The sequence below is a fragment of the Triticum urartu genome, chromosome 2A (genome assembly GCF_056163025.1).
Source record: "Triticum urartu cultivar PI428250 chromosome 2A, HENAU_Tu73, whole genome shotgun sequence".
NCBI lineage: Eukaryota > Viridiplantae > Streptophyta > Magnoliopsida > Poales > Poaceae > Triticum > Triticum urartu.
Genome location: NC_141874.1, coordinates 447,992,609 through 448,004,191, shown reverse-complemented (window position 1 = coordinate 448,004,191; position 11,583 = coordinate 447,992,609). Strand labels below are relative to the sequence as shown.

The 11,583-nt window shown below is 44.7% G+C and overlaps 1 protein-coding gene across 1 annotated transcript; it reads left to right on the top strand.

Moving 5' to 3' along the window:
• Positions 1-10,353: 10,353 nt before the first annotated feature.
• LOC147985418 (uncharacterized) lies at positions 10,354-11,253 on the top strand. The gene has a single exon (XM_087541560.1). It carries the CDS (start codon positions 10,354-10,356, stop codon positions 11,251-11,253), a length of 900 nt encoding a protein of 299 aa, XP_087397686.1.
• Positions 11,254-11,583: the final 330 nt, after the last annotated feature.

The following is an 11,583-nucleotide window of genomic DNA, read 5'->3' as shown; positions in this document are numbered from 1 at the left end:
TGGTTGTGGTACCTAGACATTCTGAGTACATGTTCACTGACAGAACTATTCTTCTGCATTTTGCAGCTATAGAACTTATTGGAGACTTCATATCTCTCAATCCGGGCATTTTCTTGAAATATTATATTAACTTCGACTCCTGGAACATCTCATATGCTCCATGATGTTCAAAACGTCGTTGAAGTCCCGGTTCTAAGCCGTAAAGCATGGCACACTGAACTATCGAGTAGTCATCAGCTTTGCTTTGCCAGGTATTCACAACATCTGGCGTTGCTCCTGCAGCGGGTTTGTCACCTAGCGGTGCTTCCAGGACGTAATTCTTCTTTGCAACAATGAGGATAATCCTCAAGTTACGGACCATCATCTTTCAACTTAGCTTTCTCTAGGAACACATTAAAATTCAACGGAACAACAGCACGAGCCATCTATCTACAACAACATAGACATGCAAAATACTATCGGATACTAAGTTCATGATAAATTAAAGTTCAATTAATCAAATTACTTAAGAACTCCCACTTATATAGATATCTCTCTAATCATCTAAGTGACCACGTGATCCATATCAACTAAACCATGTCCGATCATCACGTGCGATGGAGTAGTTTTCAATGGTGAACATCACTATGTTGATCATATCTACTATATGATTCACGCTCGACCTTTCGGTCTCCATGTTCCGAGGCCATATCTGCATATGCCAGGCTCGTCAAGTTTAACCTGAGTATTCTGCGTGTGCAAAACTGGTTTGCACCCATTGTATGTGAACGTAGAGCTTATCACACCCGATCATCACGTGGTGTCTCGGCACGACAAACTGTAGCAACAGTGCATACTCATGGAGAACACTTATACCTTGAAATTTAGTGAGAGATCATCTTATAATGCTACCGCCGAACTAAGCAAAATAAGATGCATAAAGGATAAACATCACATGCAATCAATATAAGTGATATGATATGGCCATCATCATCTTGTGCCTTTGATCTCCATCTCCAAAGCATCGTCATGATCACCATCGTCACCGGCTTGATACCTTGATCTCCATCGAAGCATCATTGTTGTCTCTCCAACTATTGCTTCTCCGACTATCGCTACCGCTTAGTGATAAAGTAAAGCAATTACATGGCGATTGCCTTTCATACAATAAAGCGACAACCATATGGCTCCTGCCAGTTGCTGATAACTCCATTACAAAACATGATCATCTCATACAATAAAATTTAGCATCATGTCTTGACCATATCACATCACAACATGCCCTGCAAAAACAAGTTAGATGTCCTTTACTTTGTTGTTGCAAGTTTTATGTGGCTGCTACAGTCTGAGCAAGAACCGTTCTTACCTACGCATCAAAAACCACAACGCGGTATAGTGATTGCTTTTTGATCTTCATAAAGAACCCTGTTCATTGAATCTGATTCAAGTAAAGTTGGAGAAACTGACACCCACCAGCCACCTGTGTGTGAAGCACGTCGGTAGAACCAGTCTCGCATAAGCGTACGCGTAATGTCGGTCTGGGCCGCCTCATCCAACAATACCACTGAATCAAGAATCAACTAGTGACGACAAGCAATATGTATATACCCACGCCCACAAGTCCTTTGTGTTCTACTCATGCATATAACATCTACGCATAAACCTGGCTCAGATGCCACTATTGGTGAACGTAGTAGTTTCAAAAAAATTCCTACGCACATGCAAGATCATTGTGATGCATGACAACGAGAGAGTGTTGTCTACGTACCCCCGTAGACCGTAAGCGGTAGCGTTATGACAACGCGGTTGATGTAGTTGTACGTCTTCATGATCGACCGATCCTAGTACCGAAAGTACGGCACCTCCGCGATCTGCACACGTTCGGCTAGGTGACGTCCCATGAACTCACGATCCAGCTGAGTGTCGAGGGAGAGCTTCGTCAGCATGACAGCGTGATGACGGTGATGATAATGCTACCGGAACAGGGCTTCACCTAAGCACCGTTACGATATGACCGAGGTGGATTATGGTGGAGGGGGGCACCGCACACGGCTGGAAACAATCAACTTGTGTGTCTATGGGGTGCCCCCTCCCCCGTATATAAAGGAGTGGGGAGGGGAGGGGGCCGGCCTCCTACTTGTGCCCCAAGGGGAGTCCTACTCCCACCGGGAGTAGGATTCCCCCCTTCCCTAGTTGGATTAGGAGAGAAGGAAGGGGGAGGAAGGAGGACGGAAAGGGGGGCCGGCCCCCTCCCAATTCGGATTGGGCTTGGCGGGGGGGCCTCCTTTGCTCCCTTCTCCTCTCTCCCACTATGGCCCAATAAGGCCCATATACCTCCCGGGGGGTTCCGGTAACCTCCCGGTACATCGGTATGTAGGGAAACGCGACAGAAAACGAAAATTTTCAATATAGCGAGCATGCCCAGGACCACTACGGAGACTGCATACAAGGTTTGATCTGTTCCGTACCGACTCGAAGCGCAGTGGAAGAAGAGTCGGTGGAGATCGTTAGTGCAGATCCCTGCAGCTAGGATGTACAACCTCCCAACCGCGAGGATGTACTCCCTCGCCGGACAGCCCTTCGGGAGGCGGCCGGACAGTCCCCCATACGATGTCGCGGACAGCCCTTCGAGAGGACCCATGAAACTCAAACGGAGACTCGGACAGCCCTTCGGGAGGACACTCGAACAGCCCCTCGGGCAAGAGACCGAAACTACAACCTCTCTACGGGGTTGCACACATACGGTGTCAGCTATCCGGCAGGGCTTCGCCGTCCAAAACTAGTTCCTGCCGGAACCCAGACAGCCTTACGGCTCTACGAAACTCTTTTCGTGGGAGGGAGAGAAGAAGCCAGATAATGCATGGCATGTGTACAAGAGCAAGGGATGAAGATATGGCAGCCCTCACCCCCTCTATTTATAGGAAAACCAAGGGGTAGTGTGCCTCCACAAATTACCAAAAAACCCATGCTTTAGGTCACATATGAGGGTTTTATCGGCAAAATGGGATGCCATGTGGAGCTCCATGGAGCTCCACCATGCTCGGCCAGCCACCCCCTTGGGGGCCCCCATGAGGGGCTTCCTTGGCCCGCAAGCCCTTCTAGAAGCCTTTTTGCAAAAGCCCTAAAAGGTGGCTTTCCAAAAACATATCCATAAAGTGATTTTCACTATTCACGACGACTTTTTTCAGCATCCGTTCAAACTGAAAATATTTATGTGGGCTTAGAACATTTCCAGTACCCACTAAAATAATTTTCAACGCATTCTGAAACAATTCCGGTTTAGTGATTTTCATCTACGAAATGCATCTGAAGTGGCTCCGGCAGCTCCGGAACATTTCTGGTTTTTATTCCAGAAAATTCCAGAAAGTTTCCAGAATGATTCTGGCACCCTCCAAGAATTATCAGGCATGTGCTAAAAACATTTTGACTTAATGGTATACTCCGAAACAACTTTTTCGGTTTCACCGAAACTCGTCCGGTGACCTCTCTCCGTGGAACTTTTCTGTCGTCTAAAACTTTTCCGCTGTCCGAAACTTTTTTTGGTGATTTCCTCTCAGACTCCCTGTCTAGTATTCAGCAGATAGATGAACCTTAAGCGTGTGACCCTATAGGTTTGGTGAAGTATAGACATGACCTGGAACCTCTTTCGATCAATGATCAACATCGGAGTCGTGGACACCCATATTCAACACAAGTGTTCTACTAACAATTGTGCCCTCAAAATTGCTAGCATAGTCATGCCCATGATCAAGAAAACAGGATCATGATGCAATACTTGAGCCAGTCATAGAGGCTTGACTAGGAATACATTTTACCGTTTATTATCCCACACGTGCACATGAGTTTCCCTCCAAGCCTCTTTTATTTGCAGACTCGAGAATCATTGCAGTTATAGCATGGAACATAAACCTTCATTACAAACCAGGAGATACAAAATAACTGATATTACTGCCTCTAGGGCATATATCCTACAGACTCCCACTTGCACTAGAGTCATAATCCAATTACATGACTTCCCTAACACCAATGGCTATCCGGTGTTGCTCATGCTTTGCTCGTGGTAGAGGCTTCGTCATCGGGTCTGACACATTCAGATCCATGTGAACTTTGCGTACTTTCACTAAACCCTCTTCGACATGATATCGAATGAGTTTATATTTGCATTGAATATGTTTTCTCTTGTGGTGCGAACCTGGCTCCCTTGCCTGAGCCACGGCACCACTATTATCACAATAGATCTCCACCGGGTCCAGAGCACTTGGCACCACACCAAGGTCTTCAAGAAATTGCTTGATCCATACCGCCTCCTTGGAGGCTTCTGAAGTGGCAACATACTCCGTCTCCGTCGTAGAATCCGCCACAGTCTTTTGTTTGGAACTTTTCCAATAAACTGCGCCACCGTTCAATATGAAAACATAGCCTGATTGAGATTTGAAGTCATCTGGGTCAGTCATGAAGCATGCATTAGTGTAACCACTTACAATGAGCTCTTCATCACCTCCGTACACAAGGAGTAAATCCTTGGTCCTTTTGAGGTACTTAAGAATACCCTTGACTGCGGCCCAGTGTTCCAACCCTGGATCACTTTGCTACGGACTGCTAACACTTAGCGCATAGGAAACATCCGGTCTTGTACATAGCATGGCATACATAATAGAACCAACTACCGAGGCATATGGAACATCATTCATTTGTACTCGCTCATCCAGAGTACGAGGACTCTGATTCTTGCAAAGCACTGTGCCAGGTGACATGGGGAGTAGGCCTTTCTTGGAGTTCTCCATGTTGAACCTTTTCAACACCTTGTCAATGTACGTGCTTTGGCTAAGCGCTATCAGGCATTTTGATCTATCTCTATAGATTCTGATGCCCAACTCATATGCCGCTTCACCTAAGTCTTTCATTGAAAACCTCTTTTCAATGAGTCTTTTATTTCGCTAAGAAAATTCATGTCATTTCCAATCAACAATATGTCATCCACATACAAGATTAGGAATGCTTTTGCGCTCCCACTAAACTTCTTGTAAACACAATATTCTTCGTCATTCCTGATGAAGCCAAACTCTTTGACCACTTCATCAAAATGAATGTTCCAGCTCCTTGATGCTTGCTTCAGACCATAAATGTCTTTCTGAAGTTTGCATACCTTTCCAGCATCCTAATGAACGACAAAACATTCTGGTTGTATCATGTATACATCCTCTTGGAGGTTTCCATTTAGGAAAGCCGTTTTCACATCCATCTGCCATATTTCATAGCCGAAATAAGCAGCAATTGCTAGCAATATCCAAACAGACCTAAGCATAGCTACGGGCGAGAAAGTCTCGTCGTAGTCCACTCCTGGAACTTGCGTAAACCCTTTCGCAACAAGTCTAGCTTTGTGGATAGTAATGTTACCATCCAGGTCCGTCTTTCTTTTGAAAATCCATTTATAACCAATCGGCTTTACGCCTTATGGAAGTTCTTCCAAGTTCCAAACTTGGTTTTAGTACATGGATTCCATTTCGGATCTCATGGCTTTGTGCCATTCTTTTGAGCCGGGCCCCGCCATCGCTTCCTTGTAGTGCGCAGGTTCATCGTCTTCAAGAATGAAGATTTCATTATGAAACCATTCAGGTGGCTGGATAGCCCTACCTGATCTGCGCGGTTCAGTTACAGCATTGTCTGAAGTCTCCGCATCATATGCGACAACTTCCGGCTCAGTTGTACGGATAATTAGCGGAATTTCTTCTGGTTCTTTGGCCATATCAATGGTTGCCGAAGATTCACTAATCTCATTAAGTTGTACTGTCCTCCCACTCACTTCTTTGGCGAGAAACTCTTTCTCGAGAAAGCGTCCATCTTTTGCGACAAATTTTTTGCCCTCAGACTGATTGTAGAAGGAATACCCAATGGTGTTTTTGGGATAACCTACAAAGTAACCTTTGTCTACTCTGGGGTCGAGTTTGCTTGGTTGTAAACGTTTTACATAAGCTTCACAACCCCAAACCTTGAGATGCAACACATTGGGTTTCTTCCCACACCATAATTCGAATGGCGTCGTCTCAACAGACTTAGACGGTGCTCTGTTTAATGTATAAGCGGCAGTTTCTAGTGCGTGACCCCAAAAAGATATCGGTAGATTTGTAAGAGACATCATCGACCTTACCATGTCCAACAAGGTTCAGTTACGTCGTTCTGATACTCTGTTTCTCTGTGGAGTTCCGGGAGGTGTAAGATGTGAAACGATTCTACAGTCACTCAGATGTTAGCCAAACTCATGACTAAGATACTCGCCTCCGCGATCAGACCGCAGAAACTTAATATTTTTGTCACGATGATTTTCTACCTCATTCTGAAATTCTTTGAACTTTTCAAAGGTTTCTGACTTATGCTTCATTAAGTAGATATATCCATACCGACTTAAATCATCAGTAAAAGTCACAAAGTAGAAATACCCACCCCGTGCGGCTGTGTTCATTGGACCACATACATCACTATGTATTATTCCCAATAATTCACCCACCCGTTTAGGATGACCCGTGAACGGCGTCTTGGTCATTTTCCCCATCAAGCAAGCTTCACATGTGCCAAATGATTCAAAATCAAAGGACGGTAAAACTCCATCTTTGTGGAGTCTTTGCATGCGTTTCTTTCCGATGTGGCCAAGCCGACAGTGCCACAAGAAAGTGGTGGTGGTATCAACCTTCTTAAGGCGTTTAGCATTCACGTTAAAGACATCATTTCCACATTCAAGATTTAGTATGAAAAGGCCCCCAACAATAGGTGCAAATCCATAAAACATATCCTTACAATAAAGTGAACAACCATTGTTCTCAGACTTGTGCGAGTAACCATCGTGCACTAAACATGATCCGGAGATAATGTTTCTACACAACAATGCAACAAAATTACAGTTACTTAGTTCCAAAGTAAATCCTGAAGGGAGACGTAGAGGCATAATGCCGACGGCTTGAGTGGCGGTCCCAGCGCCGTTCCCGACGCGCATCACGACTTCATTCTTTGCCAGCTTGCGCACACTCTGAAGCCCCTGTGTCGAGTTGAAAATGTGAGCAACCGATCCTGTATAAAATACCCAAGACTTAGAATTTTCGCAAGCAAGCAAAACGTCAATGACATTAACTCGTATAACAGTTATACCTTTCTTCTTATCTGCCATGTATATCTTGCAGTTCCTCTTCCAGTGTCCAGTGCCTTTTTAGTGAAAACACACAGTTTCAACCTGGGCTCTGCCCTTAGGCTTGCCTTTCCTTTTGAAACTGGCAGTTTTGTTCACCAGCAACTTTTGCCGATTTTGCAGTCTTATCTCATTTAATTTGAGCATCGCTTCATAAAGCGAGGTAAGGATCAAATCATTACCAGGTGTCTTTGGAAAATTAATTCCCTGTTCAGCCATACTATTGAAGGAAATATGCCCTAGAGGCAATAATAAAGTTATTATTTATTTCCTTATATCATGATAAATGTTTATTATTCATGCTAGAATTGTATTAACCGGAAACATGATACATGTGTGAATACATAGACAAACAAAGTGTCACTAGTATGCCTCTACTTGACTATCTCGTTGATCAAAGATGGTTATGTTTCCTAGCCATAGACAAAGAGTTGTCATTTGATTAACGGGGTCACATCATTAGGAGAATGATGTGATTGACTTGACCCATTCCGTTAGCTTAGCACTTGATCGTTTAGTTTGTTGGTATTGCTTTCTTCATGACTTATACATGTTCCTGTGACTATGAGATTATGCAACTCCCGTTTACCGGAGGAACACTTTGTGTGCTACCAAACGTCACAACGTAACTGGGTGATTATAAAGGTGCTCTACAGGTGTCTCCAAAGGTACTTGTTGGGTTGGCGTATTTCAAGATTAGGATTTGTCACTTTGATTGTCGGAGAGGTATCTCTGGGCCCACTCGGTAATACACATCACTTAAGCCTTGCAAGCATTGCAACTAATGAGTTAGTTGTGGGATGATGTATTACGGAATGAGTAAAGAGACTTTCCGGTAATGAGATTGAACTAGGTATTGAGATACCGACGATCGAATCTCGGGCAAGTAACATACCGATGACAAAGGGAACACCATATGTTGTTATGCGGTTTGACCGATAAAGATCTTCGTAGAATATGTAGGAACCAATTTGAGCATCTAGGTTCCTCTATTGGTTATTGACCCGAGACGTGTCTCGGTCATGTCTACATAGTTCTCGAACCCGTAGGGTCCGCACGCTTAAAGTTCGATGATGGTTATATTATGAGTTTATGTGTTTTGATGTACCAAAGGTAGTTCGGAGTCCCGGATGTGATCACGGACATGACGAGGAGTCTTGAAATGGTCGAGACATGAAGATTGATATATTGGACGACTATATTCGGACACCGGAATGGTTCAGGGGGTTATCAGAAATATACCGGAGTACCGGGGGGTTACCGGAACCCCTGCGGAGGTTATTGGGCCTCATGGGCCCAATTGGTGGAAGAGGAGAGGCGCCCAAGGGGCAGCCGCACGCCCCTCCCCTCCCAACTCCGAATTGGACTAGGAAGGGGGGCGGCGCCCCCCCTTTCCTTTCTCCCTCTTTCTCCTTCCCTCTCCTCTCCTACTCCAACATGGAAAGGGGGGAGTCCTACTCCCGGTGGGAGTAGGACTCCTCATGGGGCGCGCCAAGGGTGGCCGGCTCCCTCCCCCTCCTCTACTCCTTTATATACGGGGAGGGAGGCACCCCCTAGAGACACAACAATTGATCCCTAGGATCTCTTAGCCGTGTGCGGTGCCCCCCTCCACCATAATCCACCTCGGTCATATCGTAGCGGTGCTTAGGCGAAGCCCTGCGTCGGTAGAACATCATCATCGTCACCACGCTGTCGTGCTGACAGAACTCTCCCTCAAAGCTCGGCTGGATCGGAGTTCGAGGGATGTCATCGAGTTGAACGTGTGCAGAACTTGGAGGTGACATGCGTTCGGTGCTTGATCGGTCGGACCGTGAAGACGTACGACTACATCAACCGCGTTGTGCTAATGCTTCCGCTTTCGGTCTATGAGGGTACAAGGACAACACTCTCCCCTCTCGTTGCTATGCATCACCATGATCTTGCGTGTGCGTAGGAATTTTTTTGAAATTACTACGTTCCCCAACAGTGGCATCCGAGCCTGGTTTTATGCATTGATGTTATATGCACGAGTAGGACACAAGTGAGTTGTGGGCGATACAAGTCATACTGCTTACCAGCATGTCATACTTTCGTTCGACGGTATTGTTGGATGAAGCGGCCCGGACCGACATTACGCGTACGCTTACGCGAGACTGGTTCTACCGACGTGCTTTGCACACAGGTGGCTGGCGGGTGTCAGTTTCTCCAACTTTAGTTGAACCGAGTGTGGCTACGCCCGGTCCTTGAGAAGGTTAAAACAACACTAACTTGACGAAGTATCGTTGTGGCTTTGATGCATAGGTAAGAACGGTTCTTGCTCAGCCCGTAGCAGCCACGTAAAACTTGCAACAACAAAGTAGAGGACGTCTAACTTGTTTTTGCAGGGCATGTTGTGATGTGATATGGTCAAGGCATGATGCTATATTTTATTGTATGAGATGATCATGTTTTGTAACCGAGTTATCGGTAACTAGCAGGAGCCATATGGTTGTCGCTTTATTGTATGCAATGCAATCGCCCTGCAATGCTTTACTTTATCACTAAGTGGTAGCGATAGTCGTAGAAGCATAAGTTGGCGAGACGACAACGATGCTACGATGGAGATCAAAGTGTCACGCTGGTGACAATGGTGATCATGACGGTGCTTCAGAGATGAAGATCACAAGCATAAGATGATGATGGCCATATCATATCACTTATATTGATTGCATGTGATGTTTATCTTTTATGCATCTTATCTTGCTTTCATTGACGGTAGCATTATAAGATGATCTCTCACTAAATTATCAAAGTATAAGTGTTCTCCCCGAGTATGCACCGTTGCGAAAGTTCTTCGTGCTGAGACACCACGTGATGATCGGGTGTGATAGGTTCTATGTTCAAATACAACGGGTGCAAAACAGTTGCACATGCGGAATACTCAGGTTAAACTTGACGAGCCTAGCATATGCAGATATGGCCTCGGAACATTGAGACCGAAAGATCGAGCGTGAATCATATAGTAGATATGATCAACATAGTGATGTTCACCATTGAAACTACTCCATCTCACGTGACGGTCGGACATGGTTTAGTTGATTTGGATCACGTGATCACTTAGAGGATTAGAGGGATGTCTATCTAAGTGGGAGTTCTTAAGTAATATGATTAATTGAACATAAATTTATCATGAACTTAGTACCTGATAGTTTTTTCTTGTCTATGTTGATTGTAGATAGATGGATCGTGCTGTTGTTCCATTGAATTTTAATGCGTTCCTTGAGAAAGAAAAGTTGAAAGATGATGGTAGCAATTACACGGACTGGGTCCGTAACTTGAGGATTATCCTCATTGCTGCACAGAAGAATTATGTCCTGGAAGCACCACTGGGTGCCAGGCCTGCTGCAGATGCTGCTCACAATGTTAAGAATGTTTGGCAGAGTAAAGCAAATGACTACTCGATACTTCACTGTGCCATGCTTTACGGCTTAGAACCGGTACTTCAACGACGTTTTGAACTTCATGGAGCATATGAGATGTTCCAGGAGTTGAAGTTAATATTTCAAGCAAATGCCCGGATTGAGAGATACGAAGTCTCCAATAAGTTCTATAGCTGCAAGATGGAGGAGAATAGTTCTGTCAGTGAACATATACTCAAAATGTCTAGGTATCATAATCACTTGACTCAACTAGGAGTTAATCTTCCTGTTGATAGTGTCATTGACAGAGTTCTTCAATCACTGCCACCAAGCTACAAATGCTTCATGATGAACTATAATATGAAAGGGATGGATAAGACAATTCCTGAGCTCTTCGCAATGCTAAAGGCTGCGGAGGTAGAATTCAAAAGGGAGCATCAAGTGTTGATGGTCAACAAGACCACTAGTTTCAAGAAAAATGGTAAAGGGAAGAAGAAGGGGAACTTCAAGAAGAACGGCAAACAAGTTGCTGCTCAAGAGAAGAAACCCAAGTCTGGTCCTAAGCCTGAAACTGAGTGCTTCTACTGCAAACAGACTGGTAACTGGAAGCGGAACTGCCCCAAGTATTTGGCGGATAAGAAGGATGGCAAGGTGAACAAAGGTATATGTGATATACATGTTATTGATGTGTACCTTACTAATGCTCACAGTAGCACCTAGGTATTTGATACTTGTTCTGTTGCTAATATTTGCAACTCGAAACAGGGACTACGGATTAAGCGAATATTGGCTAAGGACGAGGTGACGATGCGCGTGGGAAATGGTGCCAAAGTGGATGTGATCGCAGTCGGCACGCTACCTCTACATCTAGCTTCGGGATTAATTTTAGACCTGAATAATTGTTATTTGGTGCCAGCATTGAGAATGAACATTATATCTGGATCTTGTTTGATGCGAGACGGTTATTCATTTAAATCGGAGAATAATGGTTGTTCTATTTATATGAGTAATATCTTTTATGGTCATGCACCCTTGAACAGTGGTCTATTC